This window comes from Toxotes jaculatrix, chromosome 7 (genome assembly GCF_017976425.1).
Source record: "Toxotes jaculatrix isolate fToxJac2 chromosome 7, fToxJac2.pri, whole genome shotgun sequence".
In the NCBI taxonomy this organism is placed as follows: domain Eukaryota; kingdom Metazoa; phylum Chordata; class Actinopteri; family Toxotidae; genus Toxotes; species Toxotes jaculatrix.
This window is the reverse complement of record NC_054400.1, coordinates 9,440,386-9,464,787: the sequence shown is the minus strand read 5'-3', so window position 1 is coordinate 9,464,787 and position 24,402 is coordinate 9,440,386. Positions and strand designations below refer to the sequence as shown.

The 24,402-nt window shown below is 38.8% G+C and overlaps 1 protein-coding gene across 1 annotated transcript; it reads left to right on the top strand.

The window, feature by feature from the left end:
• The first annotated feature begins 9,048 nt into the window (after positions 1 to 9,048).
• Positions 9,049 to 12,691, top strand: ptger4a (prostaglandin E receptor 4 (subtype EP4) a). Its single transcript, XM_041043074.1, has 2 exons — positions 9,049 to 10,107; positions 10,653 to 12,691. Exons 1-2 carry the CDS (start codon positions 9,325 to 9,327, stop codon positions 11,199 to 11,201), a joined length of 1,332 nt encoding a protein of 443 aa, XP_040899008.1. The 5' UTR covers positions 9,049 to 9,324; the 3' UTR covers positions 11,202 to 12,691.
• Positions 12,692 to 24,402: the final 11,711 nt, after the last annotated feature.

Sequence of the window (24,402 nt, the reverse complement as noted above, 5' to 3'; positions counted from 1 at the left end):
AGCAAAAAGAAGGGAAAGCTGGGGACAGATCTTACCATCACATCCTCCCACTCCTTTTCCTCTCTGCCTGCAGTTGTCTGTGTGTGTGTGTGTGTCTGTCACAAGCATCTTTGGTTTTCTCACAGGGGAAAATCAAAGGGGTATTGCATACAGGAATTATTTGCTGATAGTCCATCTAGAGAAAACCAAATTCTGTGCACAGAAGGGAATGTATTTGCGACCAGAAACATTTCCGTTCACTAAGGAAAACATAAATCATGTAGTACAGATCCAGGTAAATGTACCAATAGACACAAAGTGCATTTTTTGTGTTTGTTTAAAAAGTTAAAATATCAACATGAGAGCGCAACATCAGCTTATACATGAACAGCGTTCATTAGTAAAAACAGCATGCGTTAACTGGCAAGTAGAATATAGCCTAGCTTGTTTAGAATCTGGAGAAAGATAAGATAATAGATCTCTGGAGAAGAAAATGCCGTTGTGGTAGTGCACATAATGCATTCATTCCACATTATGTTGCAGCTATTCAGTATTCAGAGCATGATCTTGGGAAACAGCCTGGTATGCAGTCCAGGATGAATGAGGGGCACAAAGTGCTGAAACAAGAGCCATTGTGATCTCGAGGCTCCGTTCTGACTGCTTTTTTGAGAGCAGCTCTTCACTTATAATCAGTATTTTCTTTTATAACCATTAGAAAGGTAATTTAGCTGTTAGGAGATATCATTGCTCATATTCAGTCCTCTCTAAATATCAAAATATGGTAATTTCTGACCACTTCCTGACACTGAGCCTGACACTTGACCTTGAAAACAGCAGATAAGTGTTTAATGTCAGTGGATAGCCTATTTACATGTCACTGAATTAAAACAGGTTGCACCACACAAATAGGTTTTTACATGGACATTTGTTGTAACTAAATATTTACATCCAGCAACTGCCAGATGTAACTAACCATTAGCTTGCTAAACATTAGCATGCTAACGGAGTGAGGAGTAAATGATAGTTGCTTCTGGAAAACACTGATGATTTGATTTTTTACCCTTTGTCATTTGTTCATTTAACAGAATTCAATTAAAAGATGGGGCATGAGGGAGATTTATGTGGAAAGTTTGGTGTTTTTAAGTTTAAAGTGTAAAAGTTTTAAGTTGTAATTGCCATGAAGAAAAGCTCTGCAACCTTCTCATTGTCCTACTGATGAACCTTCACATCACTTTGCTTCGCTTTTTTGTGTGTAGGCTATGTGTGATTTTTATTTCCTAGTGGTAAAGTTTTAAACACGTAAAAGCTGTAAACAATGAATTAGCTCTCCAGTAAAAAAGAAATAACTCTCTGTGAGCTTCTGATCCTTAAGGTCAATTTAAAATCACTGGCTTGAAAGCAAAAGGAGTGTTTACATTTCCTGTTGTTGTCAGATGTTTTTGGCCATCATTTCAGGTGCATGTGTGAAGTCTATTAACCCTCATGTTGTGTTCTGGTCAAATTTGAGCGATTTAAGAGTTTTATCACTGAAAAATTTAGTTAATTTGATCAGACTGATGTCAGACTCTTTGACAACACACAAAATAAATTGTATTAATTTGAATACAATTTTGTGTGTTTTATTCAACTTTTGTACACTCTCGGTGCTTCCGGTCAAAAGTGACCGGTCATTAGAAAAGAATGGGAGAGACTACAATTCCTTGGCAACCACTATGGGAACCTTTGCCCAATAGAGTCTCTCTCCTATGGGCCCTGTATGGCTTGATCCGTCAGGGTGCCTGGGAGCTGGCTGCCGTGCAGAAGCTCCCCAGCCACCCAGCCACCCACTTGGCTCGCGGTTTCATTTATACATGTCCAGAGATGAAAAGGGGTTCATGATGGGAGCTGGACCGGCTCCCCAACCACCCAGCCATGGAGCCCGTAAAAGCCCGCCCCCCTCCTCTGTCGTGGTGCTGCCTTTTATACAGTCCCCCATCAGGCCACGGGGCCCTTAAAAGCCCCATCTGCTTCTAGCAGAGTTTTTACTTTCCCATGGCTCAATTTTTTCCTTGTCATTTAAATACAAACTATGTATTTACATGTTATGTTTTTTTCCCTTCTTACTAACTTAAGTCAACAGGATTTGGTTCCTATTTCTGATTCATAAGTGTAATTTATATCTGAGATGGGAGACCACAGAGTATCTGTGTCGTCCTCTGTGAAGCAGATTACAGGATAAGATGCTGCTGGTTGTGTTGCTCTTGGCCCGTCTGCCCACAGCAGCAGAGTCTCCAGAGAAACATGTTTATTAATCTTTCATTATTCATCAAGGTCAGCTGCTTCATATCTAACATTTTAAAGAGATAAGTGAAAACAAATAATGTTTAATTTGCCTGTCTGTTTGTTTTGAGGATATGCATGGCTTTTATGTGTTCTGACACTGGTGCACTGCTCACATATTAAATCGTAATAAATTAGGCAGATGTGCAGTGGTGAATGGAATTTTCATTTATTTGCTGTCTGATTCATTGCCTGTTATTTTGTCATCATTAGCTGATAAATATATAACCTTTTCAGATTATTAAAATGTTTGCATTCATGCTGCATATACATGCAGATTTTTTCAATTGAAAACATTTGCTACAAAATGCCAACATATAAAGCTTGAACTCTTTATAAGACACCTCATAAACTGCATCTTATTTCAAGGTTGATTAAAGACTTGAGCATTCTGAGATTTTGTAGGTTTTTGCAATGCAAACGATGTTGAAATCCCTTCTCATGAGTCAGTAAGGGTTAGGGTGAAGTTGTGACAGTAATTTTTTATTTGAATACAGTTTCTCTGTGGTTGTTGACATGAATTTAGCTGTTTCCCCTCACCATGTTATTTAATTGGTTGTGTTTATACTCCTGGCCTTGTTGTACCTCTCTAAGTGGCCTGCCGGAGTCTGTTGTCCAGACTTTTTTAAATGCTGACATGTGCTACCAATTATCAAATACAATGTTGTTATTTTTTTTGTTTGTCATGTGTAGCTGCCTTTGTATTTGTGATTCATAGTATCTATAATTGTTTGTAGTTATTTCTCTTGTGCTCACTTGAAGGTGTGGTGAAATGCCTGCTGTCATAGAGAAGGGCAGAACGTAATGAGTGGTACAAATGGGGATAACAACACATGTTCGGACAACCTTTTCCTTTGGAGGGTTTGAAGTTCAAACTGTGCACTTGACATTTGCTTTTATTGTGAAATTTGATGTCAATAACTGGATTTCACCAGATGGTGCAAATACTGTTCTCTGGTGAAGCTCCATTTCAGTCCTCTGCCTTCTCTCAAGATACTTAAAAGCTCTCCTACATGTAGAAATTTATCTACAAAGCTTTGTGAAAGAGTATTGACCTTATGCTGGGGTGGATAACACATGTCTGTTTAGGGATGATGTAACTGGCTGGCAAGACACATCACAGCTGTCCTACTGGCCTGGTGCTGTAGCTCCAGTCATGACACTGAAAAGAAACTAGAATGAATGACCAGTTGGCCCATGTGATAATAAAAAGCCATCATAACCATCAATCCAGTAAGAAAATATGGCCCGTGATTTATAGTGTAAATTGCATTGTGGATTGCAGGCTGTATTTTAAAGTGTTACCAAAAACGCACCTGCCCAAAACAAATAATCCTCATTTTACCTCACACTGAGAGACAGGAGCATGTGGGGACTGCTGATAAAGGTGGAGTAACCAGAGGACAGATAAGATGTGACAAACTGCATCAAGAGAACAATGTCTCACACAGTTTAGATGTATCATCAAAAAGAAACTCTTGTAAGATATTAGTTTCATATTTCATGGTTAAGTGGTGGAGAGGATTTGTAATTAGTTTAATCAGGTCTGTGCACTTTTTTCTCTGATTATCTCTGATAAATGCTCAACCAGGTTGTTTTAGTTTGCGTTTTCTATCATTGACAAAAGAACTTTCACTTTAACAAAATAGGCAAGCAAATGTACAAAAAAAAATCAATAGAATTAATAGATAAAATTAAATTGAATGTAATACTAGGAGTGAAGAAACACATATAAAAGCTACAATTTTAAAAGGTTTTGAGATTTGTTTTTTCTGCCCTGATTTTGAGTGTGGCTGCACTGGTCTGCAGCCAGCTGAATAATGAAAGTTGAAAACAGGAGTTTGCTGTTGAAATTTGTACTGGAACAATTAACTATACATTTACCTCTGTGTCCCTTCTTATTGACATATACATCAGTAATCTGAATGGAGCCTTCTGTTCCACAGCAGGAGTTCACAAACAGTACGTCCAAAACCGACTCACAAGCTCAGTAGTTGTAATATAAACGAGCTGATTAAATGAGACACTGTGTTGGTCAGGTTTAGCTCATTTGTTTTGGTTTAGGCCTTTAGCAGCAAGTTTACACCAATTTCCTTCATTTATGCATCATCAGCAACGTAACACCCTGCGTGCTTTCTTCCACTGCACGCTCTAATGGGCAAGTAGTGTTGTCTGGTCAGGTAAAAGTTAGCAGTAAATGTCGTCTAATGCAGCTTAGAATTTCTTTCCCTGTAAATGATTACCCCCGTAATGTCTTCATCCAATGGTACACTTGAACAGGAATCTGCAGTGATATGTAACTCTTTTTTTTTTTTTCAAGGAATCTGAGTTGACTGAGTTTGACTGTTGGTATGATACGAGGAACACCCTCTTTATGGGTAAACTGACCTGCTAAAAGTTCAGAAGAATTCTTGTGTAAAGTTTAATATTATGTGTGCATAAGTGCATAAGAGTGTTCTTTTTCATTTTCACTTGGCTAAACTTGAAGCAACTTCTGTATTGTGGCATACTTTGCAGTCCTTCAGCCTCAAGCATAAACTGTCCTCTCTCTGTGCCACAGGAGGACTGCCAATAGTCATATGAAGAGACATGTTGATATGGGAAGTATGTTTTATGCTAAGATCACTCAGGGTTATATTTCTGGTGGTTGTATACTGCAAATCTACATTTTCAAGGAGTTACAGGTTAGATGTTATTAAATTTGATGACATAATTGACTGTCCAGACTAATTAAGGCCACAGTTTGATCAGACGGCTGCGTCGAATAATCTCCATAAAGCAGACAAACATTTTCTGTTTTCATGTTGGCATCACATGTCAATCTCAGTGCCAGTTCAAACAGTTTACGTCTGATTCTCGGCGCTGCGGCTTTGTTATGTTGAGTGAGATCACATACGGATGTTATCTACAAATCTACCAGACCCAAGAATAAACACATCCAAACTCTCTCTAAACTTTACATTTAAAAACAAGGACAACAACCCGTCCACCTGGACTTATTCTCAGGCATGTTGGGAGTCCCAGACTAAAGCCAAAAGAGTTGATTCAAGGAAAGACCAATGACAGTTTGATATAAAGTAAATGTAAACTGCTCCATTTGAAAGAACCTGTTTAATGCTTAAAATAGGATCTTCCAGGTATCCAGTGGTTTTCATTTATTTCACTACAATATGAAAAACAGCTTGAAACTTAAAAGTTCATTTTTAACCCTGACTTAAAAGTTCATTTTTAACCCTTAAATGATTGGTGAAACATTTTGAGAAATATTCCTTTCATGCCAAGAGTTAGATCACTATTAATAATACTCTCTGTAAATGTGTAGCTGGAGCCAGCAGCTTAGCTCAGCATAAAGACTGGACCAGTATCTTCCTGAAGCCTCCGCCTCCAGCACAGATTTAGATTTTTGTAAAGATTAAACAAACAAGATATAACATGTTTAACATTAGTGATCTTTAGAGGTACTGGCAGTGGGGGGGGGGGGGGGGGGGGGGGGGCTTGTTACCTTTGGACAGAGCCAAAGGTAACAACAGAGCCGTGTTTCCAGTCTTTGTGTCAAGCTGCTACCGTCTGTAACTTCATATTTATTCTATACACGATTGATATTTCTTCTCTTCAACTTCTGAGCAAGAAAGCAAATAAACGTCTTTCCTTAAAGTTTGAACTATTGCTTTAAGCCAACATGGATAAGAAGTCTTTAAAGTCTTAGAAATTTGAACATATACAATCATATGAAAAGTGACACGATTCCATCTGCTGATGACGACCGTGTGATACAATCAAAAGCTCCAAAACAGCTACAAAATGCACCTTATGGTGAATTTGAGACACCCAATCAATCACAATGAAAACATCTACATGTATCCAAGTCATTTCCCTGACAAAAAATGTAAATTGTGCTTATGCAGAGTCCATTTTGTCAGATGCGAAATGTGTGGGTGTGTAAGAGCTGTGCATCCTTCCATACATTCTGTAGAATTACATCTTGAATGACAGTTTTCTATGATCCATCCTACAAGCTACCAAATGCGTCTGTACCTGTCCAAAGTGGTTTTAGTCTGCATGGAGCTGTTGTTTTTCTAAACAAAAAGGCCTCTGGCAAACCATAATCTCAGGCAATGAATCATAGTCTCAACCCTCACATTAAACCATTGTTGCAAGGGACATCCTCCAGACTTGTACCTGCTTACTGTAGCAAATACGGTACGTCACACACCTGTACTTGTATTTCTAGTTTTTCTCCCTCCTCTCCCTCTTGTTTTACGGTACAAAATGAAATCCCTGCCAGCTACCACAGGAGAAAAATTAAGGAGTGTTTTCAACCAATTGGCAGCACTTTGTGGATATTGGAGTCTATAGAGCCAACAAAACCTTCCCCTGACACAATGTAGTAATTCCAGGAATTAAATCCCTGGAAGAAATAGTGTGTTTGGGAAGTATTTTTTTCTTTGCATAGCAAAACAAAACTCAGCTATGTGATTGTCTATCTACACAACATAAGCTCGTAGTCATATTTACAGGAAAACTGATTCTGTCAGCAGTGGTGTTGGTCATTACTCAGAGTTTAATGTGCAGCAACAGTGCAGGTTATCTGACTTCAACAAACAAATCCTGGAAAAGCGCATTCATGAGAAACCTAATCTTTCAAATCTACTTACAGCACATTCTGCATGTCTTGCAACCAGACACACATGTCCAGGAGGCTGAAATCACATTTTACAGGCTACATACGCACAGGGATTCATATACACACAAACACATTACATAACGGCTATGTTTATCAAAGGGTTGACACGTTAAGGCCAATTATGTTATACACAGTCTATGTATGAATGGCATGCTTAAAAAAAAGAAACAAATTTTCAAGGCTATACAACGCCCATGATCGCAGAGGGTTTCTCCCTGTTCTGTGTTTAAATAACTGCCAGAAAGTGGCAACAAAGAAAACAACAAGTGTGTTTTCCAAGAGCACAGGGTCAGTCTAGTGGAATGACGTCAGGCGACCAGGCTCAAGGTCTTGGTTCCTCAGAGTTCAACACTCTAACTGAGGGGAGAAAATATTGTGTTCTTACTTACTTACTTTTTGTGCTCTGTGGGGGACACGAGTCTGAGACCCCTAGGTCAAAATATCATTTATAGAATCTATCTCAATCGTACTGTCCTTTTAAGTGGACATCCCTGAGTTGAACCCCCGAGCGAAGAGCACGTTCGCTGTGAATGGGAGAGATATGGGAGAGCACAGGCCGGAGGGGTCACAGTTTGATCAGGGTCGAGTACAACATGCAAAAGACAGACAAGCTCCAGCCACAAGTCTGTCCTGCCCACTGCCTCCATCATCAGTTCAGCTAAACCCCACCCACCTGAGCATGTGCTGGAGCTGGTTTGTTTGATAGAGTAAACAAACAAGTAACAGTCATCTTAATGCCAGTATGTGGGCTCATACGTAAGTGCAGGTGTTTCAAAGCAGGTCTTACACCACCCGTGTGTATTGTCCTCATGTGCTTGCTCTTTAATCTGACTGAGCAGTGGTGATTTCTGGGTTGGATGTATTATACAAACACTACACTCTAAGCTGATGCCCAGTCACTGGAATGAAAGTTGCTCACCAAGAAACAGAAATAACCAGCCATGTTTGCAGTTGGAGGTATCTTGTCTATCTTTGTAATGGTGGCTGGGGGGTCTTTTGGGGCTGCAGGGTCCATTGCACTACTGCTCAACTAGACTCATGTCAGGGGCACTGGTGTCATTAATGTCTTTCAGCAGGACATGAAGTTTGTTTGCTGTGCAACAGAGATGATGGGAACAAATTACATTATGCTGTACTCATTAGTGTGTCTTTTGACTGTTCGAGGACTCTATTGTAATGGCCTGATGAAATGTTCTCATAACAACATTTTCATAGAAACAGTCTCTTCAACCTTATGATGAAACACAAACAAGTAGTGCTTGGAATGTTTTTCAGAGAGGATCAGTTTTAACTGAGGGTGTTTGACTTTTTGCAGGATACCTGACAGCTTTATAAATATGTTTGCATGAAATTCGGTGAACTGATCAGCAGCTCTGGGAATATTTGATTAGACTGTGGCAAGCCATTTGACATTTTGATGACTTTTATCCATAATTACGCAACAAACAAACATACTATTACAAGATGATTGTCAGGAAATCATTTTATGCAGCAGTGTATTTTTAGATCATATTTGTTGTCATATTTCTACAGTATTGCAGTGTTTTACTATGTCCAGAATTATCTTGTTTTATGTTTTATTGTAAATAGTTTTGCTTTGCTTCTACCCTGTAAAGCACTTGGTAACTTGCCCTCTGAAAATTACAAAAAGGATCTCTGTTCTTTTTATTATATTTCATTTTCAATGTAGTGTCATGTAACACTTGTCCTATGTAAATTTAAAGTCTTTTTTCTGTATTGTTTTATTGAAACATTCATCAAAGTTACTGAAGTAATGAAAAAGTATCATACATCTGGCTCATCTCACACTGTCTCTGCACAAAATTACATGTAAGTTTCTGATGTATTGCTTCACTGACCAATAATGATAAAGTCATTCTTGAACATTTGCAGTGGCTTTAGGTTAGCCTCCGTGCGATGGTGTTACACAACATGTCCAAGGCCTTTCCTGCACCAGACTGAACAGCTGATGAGGGTTGTGAAGTGAAATGAAGGGGAGGGACTGAACCCTACAGGAAGCTTGACGGCAGAGCCTCATTTCAATGAAGTCACTGGTGGCTGTTGGCTGCTTTTGTCTCTCTGTCCTGGTGAGTGAAATCTTCTTCTGTCTTGCAGAGCTAGCTGAGGATCTGGCAGAAAGAGCGGGCAGAGGATGCTCTGGAGGGCTAAAAGTTTTTCAAAGTTAACAGAAGGTTCAAGCAGTTTTTTTCTTATTTTGACAATGTTGACAATGTTGCTCAGGCTTCTCTCAAGTGCAAGTAAATTTCGTGCTCTCGACTGGAAATACTGGCGATAAGAAAAGTCGTGTCACTCGTCTTGCGCTGCGTTTGAGGGGCATAACAATGAATAACCAATCGATGACAGGGAGGACCATGGTCCCGACCATTCCGTCTATTATGTTCATTTTCGGGGTGGTTGGGAATCTCATCGCCATCGTGGTTCTTTGTAAATCTCGCAAAGAGCAGAAAGAAACCACGTTTTACACGCTGGTGTGCGGACTGGCAGTCACGGATCTCCTGGGCACAATGCTGGCCAGTCCTGTCACCATCGCCATTTATGTGAAAGGATCTTGGCCCGGAGAGGACCCGCTCTGCCAGTACTTTGGTTTCACCATGCTTTTCTTCTCTCTGGCGGGGCTCAGCATAATCTGTGCCATGTCAGTGGAGAGATACATCGCTATAAACCATGCCTACTTCTACAATGACTACGTGGACCAAAAACTGGCGGGTCTGACTCTCCTGGCGATCTACATCTCAAACGCATTTTTCTGCGCCCTGCCCATTATGGGATTTGGGCAGGTGAAGAAACAATACCCGCAGACCTGGTGTTTTTTAGAGTGGAGGAGCAACAAGACCAGCGATGCAGCCTACTCCTACATGTACGCGGGTTTCAGTTCTCTTCTTATTCTCGCCACTGTTATTTGTAATGTACTGGTTTGTGTGGCTTTGATCCGGATGCACCGGCGCTACGTGCGCAGGATGTCGCTGGGAACTGATCTGGGGCGCAACGTGGACCCGCGGAGACGAGGACGCAGCTTTGGACGTCTTGCCGGTGCAGAGATTCAGATGGTTATTCTGCTCATAGGCACGTCGGCAGTGGTGCTCATCTGCTCCATCCCACTTGTTGTAAGTTATCTTTTCCCCGTTCCCTGAGGGTTGATTCTAACTATTACGCACGTTTTACGCATGGCTATCTTACGCAAAAATGTGTTTATTTTATTTACATATAACTTTTTTTTGTCACGCAATTGATCCAAATCTGTGCAGATGATTGCAAAGCAAAGTTAAAGCATATTATCTTTTACATCTAATATATCTTTTGAACTAAATAACTTTTCCTTTCACTTACTCTTACACTCTTTTTCACAAGGCAGGTGTTACGCACGCTTTTTTCGCACAAACGTAGATATTTTTATACATGGAACAATATGTTCATTCGGTTTGAAGCAAATCCAAGTGGATGATTAAAGAGGAAAGTTCAAACATATTTTTTATGAAATTACTTTCCCCTCCCTCCTCGCTATCTTGGCTTAAGTCTGGTGAATCCGTGTTTTTATTAGTGGCTTTCTCACTCCTTCTCTCAAACACGTACACATCTTAAGCGGCACACTTACACGCAATTTAAAACTTTTGTCCATCTACCCAGGCACTGTTCTCATTTGTCATTACAGGCTCAGGTGTTTTTGAACCAGCTTTATAAGACTCCAGTTGAGCTGCAGTTGGACAAAAACCCGGATCTAAGAGCCATACGTTTTGCCTCCTTCAACCCTATTCTAGACCCCTGGATCTACATCCTACTGCGCAAAGCTGTTCTCCTCAAGCTCATTGAGAAAATCAAGTGCCTCTTTTGTAAAATGGGAGCAAGGAGGCAACAGAGACAGGGAAACTTCCATTGCATAGATGCTCATCAGCTCTCCTCAGTCATCTCCAACCAGGACTCTCTGCGAGATGTCACTAGCAGCTCACAGACCTTCCTCTATCTGCCAGAGGGAAGTGAGGTGTACACTGGAAGCTGTCATAAAGCAGATAGACTCTCTGGTTCACGACCTTCATCAGTCAGAAACTCGCAAGTTTCTTATTCGTTGGAGCAGGCCTGCGTTGAAGCTCAGACCCGAGAAGGGACAAATGGAATCAGGGACCTTTCAGCTTTGCCCTGCCCAAAAGATCCAGCACTTCAGGTGTCGTTGTGCACTGAGACAGTGGAGGAGAAATGCATCTGAACTGACTCTGAATCAGGGGAAAGTTCTCAGATCGCTCTGAGTTAGATTGTCTGCTGAATTACTTCTCCTCAAGTGACCTTTTAAACCCCTGAAAAATGGGTGGAGGCACATAAAAAATAATAAATGACTCTACATGTGAAGTCCGGAGCATGCAGCCAGAAAAAAACAGAGAAACTTGAAGTGCTGTGAGCTTTATTGTCTTGTGTTCTTTGTTTCAGCAGCCAGCTACCTCAGTGATGACTATCTCTGACTGTGCGAGCAAATTTTGTCTTTTTGCCCTTAACAGAAGTTATTAAAACAGAGATGACCCACTTTTTCATGAGTCAAGTCAGTCAGTGATGGAAAAGCTGTCCTTCCTAATTTCAGCTACTCTGTTCAATCATTGTGCAAACCTTTACTGTAAAATAGATGAGGCCAGTAATTTAGAATAATTGAGTCACAAGCTTGTGGTCAGTATGGTAAGTGAAAACAGTATTGAATGTGATCCTTATGAGTAATCACTGGCACATGTACTGCCACTGTGAGGATCAATTTGTTTAACAAACTCTATTGTACAGTGCTTTTTGAAGGACGTATTGTGTTAGTTCTATGACTAATGTACAGTGCAGTATTATTATGTGGTGAACAGCATTTTTGTTCCTCATCGCTGGAATACACACAAATATGTAAAATTATAAAAACTTTCTTTTCCATCTTACAGTGAGGGTACAAAGATTTGTGTGTCGCAGTTAATAACACCAAACTATTTAAATCTTACTGGGAATGCTGAACAGTTTTTCCACAACTACAGAAAATGTGGTGTAAATCATTGGACGGATGTTGCTTGCTGTGCAGTGTCAAGATGAGGATATTTCATCACAGCTGTCAGCTTGAGAAAAATGGTGTTCAAAAGTGATCAATGTTGTGTAAATATTGTTTGTAATAAAATTATTTTTCTCTAGGAGAAGGTTCTAGTTAATAAATTACCACTCTAAAGGGGTTTTCCACAAGAGGGATTTCTGCAGTTATTAAATTGTGTGAGTCATGTAGTTTGATCAGTGCTCATGTTCATGAATTGCTATCTTTCAGCATCTACACTCAGAAGACACAGAACTCAGAACACATATAATTAGTGAGCTTATTTACAACATGTTATGGATCAATTAGGACTGCACGCAACATTAATTTTCATTAGCGTTTATTCTACTCACTTAATTGATTTACTGTTTAGTCAAAATGTTAGGAAATGGATGTCTTCAAGTCGTTTGTTTTGTCTGACCAGCAGTCCAAAAGCCAAAGATATTGAATTTATGACAGAAAACAGGGAAAATAATAAGTCACATATTTTAAGCTTGCGCCAGCAAATGTTTGGCATTTTGCTTGAAAACTGACTAAAACTGACAAAATACCTGCCGAGCCTCTAGAATCAATTAGACAAAAATCAGAGGTTTCTTAATCTCACATCACTAAATTTAAACATTCAAGTTTGTAAAAGAGCTATTGATTTGACAATAAAGGACTGGTGATTCATATTATCCTCAGAGCAGTTTTTTCTGATCCTATTCTGTGTTTAGCTGCATTTTTTTCCAGTGGCAGTTCCCTTTTTTAATGTGGTGTAATGCCAGTCAACAGACACCTTCTGCTCCCATTTTATCACCATATAAAACACTGAACTTCGGAACTGTTTGTTTTAGCTTTTCCACTCAAATGAGCTTCATGTCTTTAGTTTCATCAGCTCTAAAGCACGCTTTTCCCTGTTGTTAAATCGACTGCAGATTGTTGCTTAATGTCACGGGTTACGTACAGCCTTTCTTGTTGATTTTAGATAAGCTTGTTCGTGTGCATAAATGCTGAGAAACACGACCCTCAGGATTTTTGGTAAAAGGAAATAAAGTTAGAGTTTCACAGTTGCCGATTAAATAAGGGCTTTTAGTTCATTTTTAAATCATGCACTTTATTTTTTTTCTTTTGTTTTTACTGCATTGTAGAACGAACTCTGTGGACATTTAGTTCAGCATAGGTTTTTATTTGCTGTTGTATCACCTTTCATATCTGCAAACAGGACTTGGTGTGTGTCAAAGCTAAGCAGAAATAAGTGAGAACCTCTGTGTTCAGGAAGATAAATGTGTACAACTTACAATGCAGCTGTAAATTAACACCCACACTATCCTTTCACAGCAAACATGGCCTTTGACATGCCATCACATGTTGTCAACATAAAGCGGAAGTTGATAATATGACCACAAAGTTTCTCATACTCAGTTTTTTTCCTGCTGCAGTTCGATGAGATCATTTCATGGCCCCTATTAGCACGGACAAATGGCTCTGAGAAGAGTAGGCTACCCCTTTCCCAAAGTTTATAGACAAATAAACAAAACCTTAACACTTTTTAATTAAGATTTTTGTAAGAAAAAGCCCCTGGATTTTGGTAATGTGTCAAATAGCTAATGCCAGACACACAGAAACACAGAAAAACAGAGAGAGTGTTAGTCTGATGGACGAAAACCAGCGTCTCAGGAAGTAGACCTGGCCGCGAGAGCTTCCCTACTGAAACAATAAACACAGTCTTAGACTCCAATTCATTGCAATTAAGCTTAAACAAGCAATGCACTGGCTAAGGCAAACACATTACAGAGACGCCTAAAACGCAGTGTGTCAAAGTATTGCCCAGATTCTTGGAGCAACACACACTAATTGAATTAAACTGTGAAAAATGGGATCGTACAACACTACAACAAGCCTTCCACTTCTCAGCAATTTGATCTCCTTTGCTCTCACTAGAGTCTGCCTTAGCTAATTAAATATATAAATGGACAATCAATGAGGCTGATATTTACCCTCTGTGTGAACAGGTGCACATTCACATCCCATACAAATGAGCTGCATCGAATGGCCTCACTGACCTCAGGCAGGTTTAAGACAATGCTCCTCTACATTTCTTACTCTAAAAAATCAATATGGGGATAATATTTTTTGATTTATTAAGTTTGAAGGAGCTGATGCTTGGATAAGAGGATCCGAAGCGATATACAGCTTGACTCGAATGTTGTTACAAACCTGTGAAGCTGCTTTACGTCAGCAGGGCTCTTCAGTGACGCTCTGCACTCTGTCACCTCTGTGCTTATTGATAAACAGCAGAAAACACCTGCTGCTCCACCACGTCTGCTGTCACCTTCCGCTGAACAGGACACAAAACAAATCCCAGTCTGGAAATATGCCAGAACCAAAGCAGAACTGATGCAGGAACCGATAGACGTCTCATCCAGTGATATAAGAGTCTGTGTTGCTTCTTCCCTTGAGTGATGGGAAAAAAATAAGAATGAAATGTAATTCAGAGAGAAAATATGATCCACTATGGTGTGTCAGGAGCCGTTTCTCTCACATTAGTGAGAAGAGCATCAATTTTCCATGCAAGCACCATTGGGCTCACATATACTCACAACAGTGAGTCCTTGTTTGTTGATAAAGTTGAATATTTAAAGGAACAGCTCACCCAAATTACAAAATATTGTAAGTGTTTTCTCACTTCAAACATCAACACTATCTCTGAAAGAGATGTTGAATATTAATATATAAATACATAAATATATATAGATTTTTAATGTATTTTTTATAATGCACCACAAACCAAATCCAAATGACTCCCATTGTATTAAAGGGACACTTCACTGATTTTACAAGAAGTGGTTTTTATTATTATTTCTGTGCGTGCACGAGCACGTGTGTGTGTGTGTGTGTGTGGCTTTGCAGTGTTTACAGATGTTATCATGCCTTAATATTCCCTATATAGTTTCTTTTTTTTAATCCTTTATTTTTGCAGGTAAGTGCCACTGAGATCAGAAACTTTATCTGCAAGTTTCAGACAAAACTACAAAATGTGTCAAACAATAACAAAACAAATGACAGTACTAATATAGAAATGTCCTTCTTTGTTAAGATCTCGGCTTTATTATCACATTTAAGTAATTTTTTTTAACATTATGCTCAGCACAGCCATGTACTCACACTGGTAGCAAACACCAATGTGAACAGCTCCAGGGTAGGAATTAGTCCCCCTCCTGACTCTGTTAAATCCCACACAAATATACAGCACAAAGAGCGACTTATTTCAAAGGTTTTAAAGCAGAATTATATACACCAGCAAGTTCCCATGAAATCAGCAGCTAATTGGTAACTTTGATCTTCTTTGTTATGTAATACTCATTCAAATAGGAAAAACTTAACCACATGAGATGACCTATCAGACAGCAGGCTAATCAGACACAGAGATATGGATTTTTAAATAAACATTTTGTACATCCTTTATAATTTTTTCTAAATCTATTTTTGTTCTTAAGTGGGATGTGAAATTGTTATAATAAGTAAGCCTTAATGGCACTCTGAGCAGAGAGTGATAAAAGATTTATATATCTGATCAAAAGCTTTTATTTGTGTTTTCAGGAAAATGTCAAATAGAAATGAAAATATTATAGCATCTGTTAATGGTGCCGATATGTGAGTGTAATTGCGAGCGTGTGTGGGGGTGTATTCACAGGGGTCGCATTTATCTAAGTACTTTCCACAGCACACATTTCTGCAGGTTTAGTCAGGCAGTGATATCCACAAGTTTCCAATTTTGGTCACAAACATCTCAAGGAAATGTGAATTTCTTGTACAAACTAGATGTTTCTGAGGAAATAAGGTGCATAGGGTCCAGATCGAAGATTAACGGTTGAAATCAGTCATCTGGTCATTGCTGTGCACTTCCCATGCTCTGAGTTAAAATCTAACATACAAAGCAGTTTTATGTCTTCCTCTTATATTTTAAAAAGATAAAAAAGCAACAAGAAATTGCACATACAATCATAAATGATAAGAAGACAAAAGGCCATCACATGCTATTGGGTCATTTGAATACAACAATATGTGATTAACGCATACCTTGAAGATTTGCACTCACTCAATGCTTGTCGAGCTTTCCGTTCTTAATTATTATTATCTTAATTATTAATTAATGTTTATTTTCAAATACATTCACTTCATTAATCATTTAAAGATGTCACAACAGCCATCACATCAGAAAGACATGTTTTATAAAAACTTGTTTGTGTCTGATTTGAGCACAAAATGTGATAGTAAGCACTTTAACCACACAGTTTCAGGTCCAGGAGAGATGAGGCGAGGTGCTCTGACAGAAAGTCACATGTCCACACGCATACTGGAAGCCAGCAGCTTTTCCCAGCTCACACTGCTGTCTCTGCCAACTGTGCTCCTCACTCAGTGATTCTTGGATCTATCAGCATTTTTTTTTTTTTACAGCTGCTTAAGCTAACTATGTTTCTTCTTCAATTTCCAAATAATCATTATCCCCTGTGATCACCTATTATGCGCTGAGTAGAATTTCCCCTCATTGTTTCTTCGCACCATCAATCATTTATTACGAAACAGGTTAATTTGACCACAGAGCTTCTCCGGATACCGAAGGTTGAGCTGCTCGTCGGCTCAGGAATCAGATTACTGCGTCTCACTCTGGGGTTTTCTAATAAATGGCGCTCTGAAACAATGTTGACGGCTTTAATGTTGCTTAAATCCTGACTTATTTTAAGAGTTTGGCACCTCATAACTCAAACCCTGTTGCTCTGTATGCCAACATGAGCACTGACTAATGTATCACCAATTCATTAACTGCACACTGCATGAGTAGGAAAGCAAGTTCTGAATCACAGGGTCTTTAAAAACATATGCTACACTAAAAATCTGATCAATGATTAAAAAACTGACCCAGCACAGCACAGATGCAGTACTGGATTTACTGTACTGTATATTAATTATCTGTTTTTACCCAGTTTTAGTATTTTATTTGATATGACTGAACTAAAATATTACTTTAGTTTATCACGTGTCACTAATCACAAATTTATTGTTAGCTGTGGAACAAAGATAAGTTTAAAAAGAGTTAGAGAGGTTTTTTCTTATAAATACTGTCTAAAGTTAACACATCAATACTTTGGGGCAAAAGTATGTGAGCTTCTGAGAGCGCAGTGATTCATAAGCAGAATTTGCCACAACTCTGACGATGACTCCTTGCAAATGCACTCTCAGCATGTCTACTGCTGCTTCTGCAAAGATCATTTTTCATGTCATGTATTTGAAAATAACCTCTATCTTGTCAGATGTACCTCTGAGCCAATGGCTTGCATGGGAACCACTGGTGAAAGGTACAGTAGACCAGGGAATCATGATTTAGTGGAGGGGTCATCTGGACTACCAAGATAAAACAACAGCAACAGGCCATAAATCAGCTATTTCATGTCAACTTAAAATGCTTTATGAATTCACTGACTTCAAAGGGGCAAGAAATTAGTGGGAACTGTGTGTTTCTGGGTATTTAATGAGCAAACTATTCTCAAAACAGGCTCTATTATGCATGCTATTAATCATAATAAACGTGTGTTGCATGTGGTTTTTTGCTTGTTTCTGTGTGTGTGTGTGTGTGTGTGTGTGTGTGTGTGTGTGTGTGTGTGTGTGTGTGTGTGTGTGCGTGTGCGTGCGTGCGTGTGTGTGTGTTTAAAGACTTATTGGCTGCACAGCTCAGGTTTCTTCCACTTGTGATTCTTGAGTTCAGTTCCTTGCACCTCACCAAAAGCACTGAGACTCCGTCCTCATTTCCACTGCCCGGACTAGGGCCACTAATTGTCAGTGGCGTGGATCAACATGAATTTAAGTGTTTTACCAGTGACTGGGATCAGAGAACAAGTGCGCTTCACACACATACATACACATATGCGCGTGTGCACACACACATACACACACACACTATATCAGATGTCGCCTGTGAGTGCTCTTTCAGCAGGCAAGAAAGTACCAAAGACGTCACAATGTGAAGGAGTGCAGATGTGGAGCAAAGGCATCCATTGTGGATCTGTTTTTGTTGTACTCTGTCTCTTTTGCTCCCACCACCTTCACATATATTTTCCAAACAATTTCCCTGTAAGGTGAAATCAGAAGCCTGACTTGATAACTCTCTCAAACTGCACCTTTTTTGTTACCTTTCCAATTTATTGCCTTTAATCATCCCAATTCCATATAATATTCTTACACAAGTTGAAACAGGCTTTGCAAGATAAACATACTGACTCACATGCCCTGGGTTTGGCCATGATCATCTGAAAAGGTACTAATTATCTCCCAGGAATGAAATAACAGCAACAAGTCCCAAAATAGATCAGCCTGAATATGTTCTGCCAGATCGGAGTGCTTCTTCTTCACTTTTATGTTTTGTTCAATAGAGGATAAGGATAGGACTGTTGTGAGAAGGATATCTTGCCAAACTGTACTAAGACACTTAACTGAAGCATAGTGGCATACGTGTCAAATACAGTAATCGGCTGAAAGTGTACTCTCACAACTGGTGCAACTTATTTATCATTTTCTTATTTATAAAATTACTTTTGGAAAATGATTACGTGTTTATTTCACTTAAATTTGTCCAGCCTAGTTTTATAATCTAATCTCTCCTTTCCAGCTATGGAAGGGTGAGCCCAGGGGTGTATGATTCACTCATTTGGTTGGAAAAGTCCATGTGTTTGACTTAACTTATGGAAAAGTTTCCCATAAACTTGCTGCTTCATCTTTTTTCTGTCAACTCTCTTTTCCTGACCCTCACCACCCAAGGCTACACCATCAAAATATACAATCGTAAGGGCAGCTAGGACCTAATGTATTCTTGGAGAAAAATAAAAAAATCAAAATCCTCATGTTTTCTGATTCTGAAACAGGTCTTTCCAGGCTTCTTTCTGAAACCATTTGCTTCCATAAAACCTGCAATGCACTGGATCGAAGGCTTCGTGCTTTGAGAAAGTAACCTGCTCGAAGTGCCCACATCTTTCTCAGTTTAATTAGAGGCTAAAAAACAAGAGGAAGTTTACACTGACAGTTATTTTGCCTGGACAGGTCATGAACTTTACATCACAGCTTGTACAAAGTGTTCAGAACAGGAAAAGCTTATTGTAATGTGATACTTTAACGTTTTAGAATCATGGCTGTTTTTAGCAACAATTTACAGTTATTTTCCATGAGAAATAGTGTCTATATCAGAAACTGTAAGAACCAGAATTGGAAGAAAAGGTTAAAGGATTATTTAGGTTTGTTTCAAATTGGCGTTTTACCCATAAATGTGGCTATTGTGATGCTATGAGTTGTGCTAACTTTGCAGTCACCACGTCCATTTAAGACTATAAGGGAACCCAGGACTCACACAAATCAGTGTATCCTGGGGCAAGCAAAGCAGCAGCAAGCCTGCGCAAACTTTCCAAATAAACATGAATTTTACATGAATTATTTCAAACATTTGTATCCAAGTCTGTTGAAAGTAAACACAGAAAGTGTTTACTGATGGCTCTCCCAGCTGGCTACTTTCTCTGTTTACTTTCAGCCAAAGTCAAAGACAAGCTTTTGAATTTCATGTAAAAATCATGTTTATTTGGAAAGCTGGAGGAGGCTCACACTACTTAGCCTGATATACATTGGATCCCCAAGGCAACATGGATTTGGAAACTGTGAGTGTGTAGAGGCTTTGATTCTTATAGAAAAAAAGATTTTGTTTTGTTCAAAGACGCTTCAGGTAAGGAGACAAATGGTAGTTTGTCTCCTTAAAATTTCCATAAAATTAGAGACCAGGAGGTCACTAAAACTGTTGTTAGATGAAAGCTGGAGAAATTATGCTTAGTATTGTCCATTGGAAATTTCATTTTTGCTTTATGAAATAATTCACAGACTGTTACAAAAAAAATCTGTCAACACCTGGCCTCAGTATGGAATTGGTTTGGTTTGCTTTTTAGTGTTAATACAACTTGCCAAACATGTTTGCACTTTTATTAGCTTAAGGTTTTTCACAGAATACACATTTTTATCCATGTTGGAAAGAAGACGAATTGCTGGGTGCAAAACAAATGGTTGTGGTACAGAAACCCAAAGTATGAATCTGGAATTTTACCATGGAATGCCTAAGAATTAAAAAAAAAAACGTTCCCGGGAAGCGATGATAGCATTCCTTTGTAATGTCTTATCTGCTTTACCACTGCACAGAGACAGTGATTACTGAAGCTGTCAAGTTGGAGGACAGAAAACTTCTTCCCAAGATAAGGTTGGGCGGATCAGTCCCCAAAGTATCAATACTACCGATACGAAGTCTTGCTTTGAGTTCCGATACCAAAAAAAAAAAAAAAACATGGTGCATAACCACCACACAAAAAACTTACTGTGAGAAGAGACAAACCACCTTGCCCTGGTCAGATAAATCAGTGTTTAGGCGTCACTACGATCTGATCCCCTTGTCATAACATAATTGGCCACAATCCTGGACTCAGAGGCTCTTGGCCCGAGCAACATGACAGCGACTGTGTTCATCACGTATCCTGCTGTGACAATCTATTTCCTCCTCATTTCCTTCTACGCATCCTGCGTGAACTGTCAGACCCTCCACTGTGTTTGTTTTGAGAGTCTTCGCAGAGTGTCTTCTGTGTCGCGGAGCTACACAGCTGTTATCACGAAGTTCCTTCTGGATGGGATAGAAAATAAACATTTGTAGCTTTGGGAAACCAATTAAGCTTATAATCCAGAGGCTAGCAAAGGTCCTGAAGTCAGCATCACATACAGGAGGCTTTTCAGATTCCCCCTGGAGGTTACTTCACTCCTTGATGTTTATATCTCTAAAATAAATAAACAAATGAGAGGCAACGTCCTGAAATTAAGCAAGGACAAATTATTAGATCCACTTTATGATTATTGGTGCTGATTCAGAGTTTTAAAACTGTGAAATAGCCTACCCATAAACATCTGACATGCAACTCTAATCTATATGTGTCCATTGGCATGTGGGCAAAATGAAACAAAATAAACACGTTAAAAAAAAAATTCATATGTTTCATTTTAATTCTAATTGTTTGCTGCAATAAGGATTAAAATGTCATATAATGTAAAGACACCCTGAGCCCTGAGCTACCTTTTATTTATGAGAGGTTAGGTTAACACAGGATAAGTTTATTATGATTACTGGGTGAGTTTTTTTTTTTTTTAACCAAATTCCAATAAGTTTATTATGATTACTGGGTGAGTTTTTTTTTTTTTTTAACCAAATTCCAATTTACTTGCAAACAATCTCCTTTAAGAAGTTTCCTTGGAAGAAAAAAAACCCCATATAATTTGGTGCTGATGACAGGTAAAAACAGAGCGTGTTCAATTGGTACTCTTCCAGTTGTTTCTCAATGCAAAACCAGCACAGGCTTGAGACTTTTATTCAGAGGACAGCAGATGAGCAAAAATGTGGAACATGTCTACAAACAAGCACACAATCCAGCGTTAATCAAAAAAAAAGTTTTCAACAATAATTGAATGAGTAATAAATTAAATGGAGAAATTTCTTTCATATAAATTAATCCGGCCAGGAAACTTTCAAGTAATTATTTGGAAGCTGAAAAACAAAGTGTTACCAATTATCATTATATTATCAGTCTATGCATTTGAGCTGACTGACATTCAACGTAATGAAGACAGAATGAGGCAGAATAAGAACATTTTTGTACTTATAACTTGTAGATGATTCTGATTAACCAACGAGAGGACAAATGAAGTTTGAGTGGTTTTCTGAGGCCTTTAGCAGTTTGTTCCAATCCCATCAACCCAACCCAGCAATGATAATGGGTTTGACCGATGACACGAGCTTTGTGATTCAAAGCCTTTGAATCTGTGTTCAAAGAAACTACAGATAAATGCTGCGTCTGAAGTCCAGTATCTCATGTCACACTCATGACAGTCTGTCTGCTCTTCTGTAGTCTAAAATGCTTCCTTCACTCTCGATGAATCTGACAGAACTTGAAAACTGCTGATTTGCTGCAGGCATCTTGTTTAGATTGTCAGGACAAACATCTTGAAAGATTTGTTGGAACTCCTTTTTCCTGCATGAATTGCTGATATGTATCTTATAAACATGTCAGTCTCCTGTCAGCAAGAGAGGTTACAGAGAGGTGGGTATCAGCTATATCTTTTAAAAGGAATACTATCGCCCAAACTGATTTGGGGATCATTACTTGACTTAGTCTTAACAGTTCTTTATTTTTATTTTATTTTAATTACTTTATTGATCCCTCCAGGGGAAATTTTTGTCATGTTATGTAACAGCTGTTTCTTTAAATTGACTTACGGATCTTGATTTTAATCTAGTCTTTGGAGTCCAGATATGTCTGCGAAAACAGTTAAAGGGTCACTTTCTTGTGTACATTGTGACTGCACAGTGGAACAGCAACAAGTGATGGGTATTTTAGGCAAATAAATATAGCACTAAAAGTGGAATCTGACACATACATTGACCCAAAACTGACCAAATTCTGTAAAAACACTTAAACATTTTTTGGGCGTAAATCAAACTGTAATCAAGTTACACCACAACCCCAGGAATGAAATACTAAATTTGGCCACACTGACCACGCATAGGTGCAAACATTAACAGTTAATTATTCCAAATCAAAGCATTAACGGTGAGGTCTAGCAGGTTCGATAAATCCCTGCAGAGAAAGAACATTACAACGGGGGGACATAGGGGGAAGGAAACAGAACGAGGAAGATGAGGACAAGGAAGAGGAAGAACATCCAGGGATTCATTGTGGCTGAATACATCATGCCAGGCAAAATGTCTACGGTACAGCCAAAGGAAACATTGCAGAAAGTGGAGACAAAAACAATTGGCCAGACAGAAAATGAATACAGGATGAATCCTTTTTTTGTGTTGCTTTTTGTTATTGTCATTGTGCAGAAGACAGTAGTCACAATGATTCATTTTCTACCATTTTGTTCTATGCGTAAAAAGCTTTACACATTACAAAGTTTGCAAATACATTCAGTATCTTGTCATTGTTTTGTGCTATGTGTTCTGTATTTGAAGATCTTTTATACTGTTCATTCTGGCATGTAAGAAAAAAGTTTTTAGAGCTTTTAATGTAATGTTCACATTTTATTGATGTAAAAAGCTCTGCCTAACACATAGACCATGTTCAAATAGAGATCACTTGTCTTTTTTGTTTTTTTTTTTTGTTTTTTTTTTAGAGTACTGAGATTACATGAGAGGCTTTCCATCAAATGTCTAACAACTGAGGAAAACTTGGCTTTGTGGAAAATCCATGAAAAAGGGGGAAACCAGCTGCGGGTTTTTTGATAAGACTGTCACAGCCTGAGTGATGCAACCAGTGCTCATCCTCTGCTGAATAAATGTAATGGTTCAAACAATAATTCACTTTGAACACAAATCCAAATGAAGGTGTCTCCCTCTGTTGGCTATGATGGAAATTACACAATGTCCAAGGCAGCAATGTGAGCAGACCGGGCTTGTGACCGTGGGGGGCAGTGTAGTACACCAAATGTAGTCAAATACTCAATCTATTCAAACACTAGAAGCCCACGAAGAGTAAAACCTTGGCTTCTGTGTCTCTAACCACGTTTTAACCATTGTAGACAAATATTAACAATACGCATTTTACAGCCAATATATCCTGTAAAGGATGTTCTGGGAGAGTGTAAACTAAATGTAAATGATTCCTGTGATTTTTGTGGACTTTGCAGTTAAACAGTTATCCACTCCCTTTATATGTCTATACCAAAATATTTTTGGAATGATAAAACCTGGCCTGTAACAGTACTGAGTAAATTGAGTGTTCACATACTTTTTTATTATTTATTTTCCTCCTGCTGCATTTTAATTTATTCCAACATTATATGATATGATTGATATGATATTTATTTATTTTTTGTATATTGCTCTGCATAATACTGCGATTACTTCCGGCACGTTGTTTCCTAATTGTTTTCATGTACGATCCATAGACCGTATACGATCATAAGTTGTGTATTTGTCATCTGCTTGTTTTCCATAAAGTTTTCCAAAAAAAAAAAACGACTACTGTTGCTGATTGCTGTGGCCGCCTGTAGACCACCTGTTGCAACCTAGTGGGTGGGTAAAAATTTTTGTACCACAACCGTTTGCTTAAAATTCTTACATAAATTAGGGCATGGTTACGTTGAGTGGGTACTGGCAGTTAGCTCTTTGCTAAAACATCGGCTGGGCTAGGCGGCTACATCCAGAGGCCTCCGGCTACCTCCAGTGGTTGACTGGGGCTGCCGTGTCCGTGTTTTATTTTCGGATAGGTTTTTGTGACAATATGGCTTGTTGTAGTGTAGACTGTACTAACTGACC

What these genes read in the sequence shown, in the direction of transcription:
- ptger4a (XM_041043074.1), top strand. Translation starts at nt 9,325, where the DNA reads ATGAATAACCAATCGATGACAGGGAGGACCATGGTCCCGACCATTCCG. An exon ending in TCTGCTCCATCCCACTTGTT is followed by an intron (nt 10,108 to 10,652) that starts GTAAGTTATCTT and finishes TTGTCATTACAG; the next exon opens with GCTCAGGTGTTTTTGAACCA.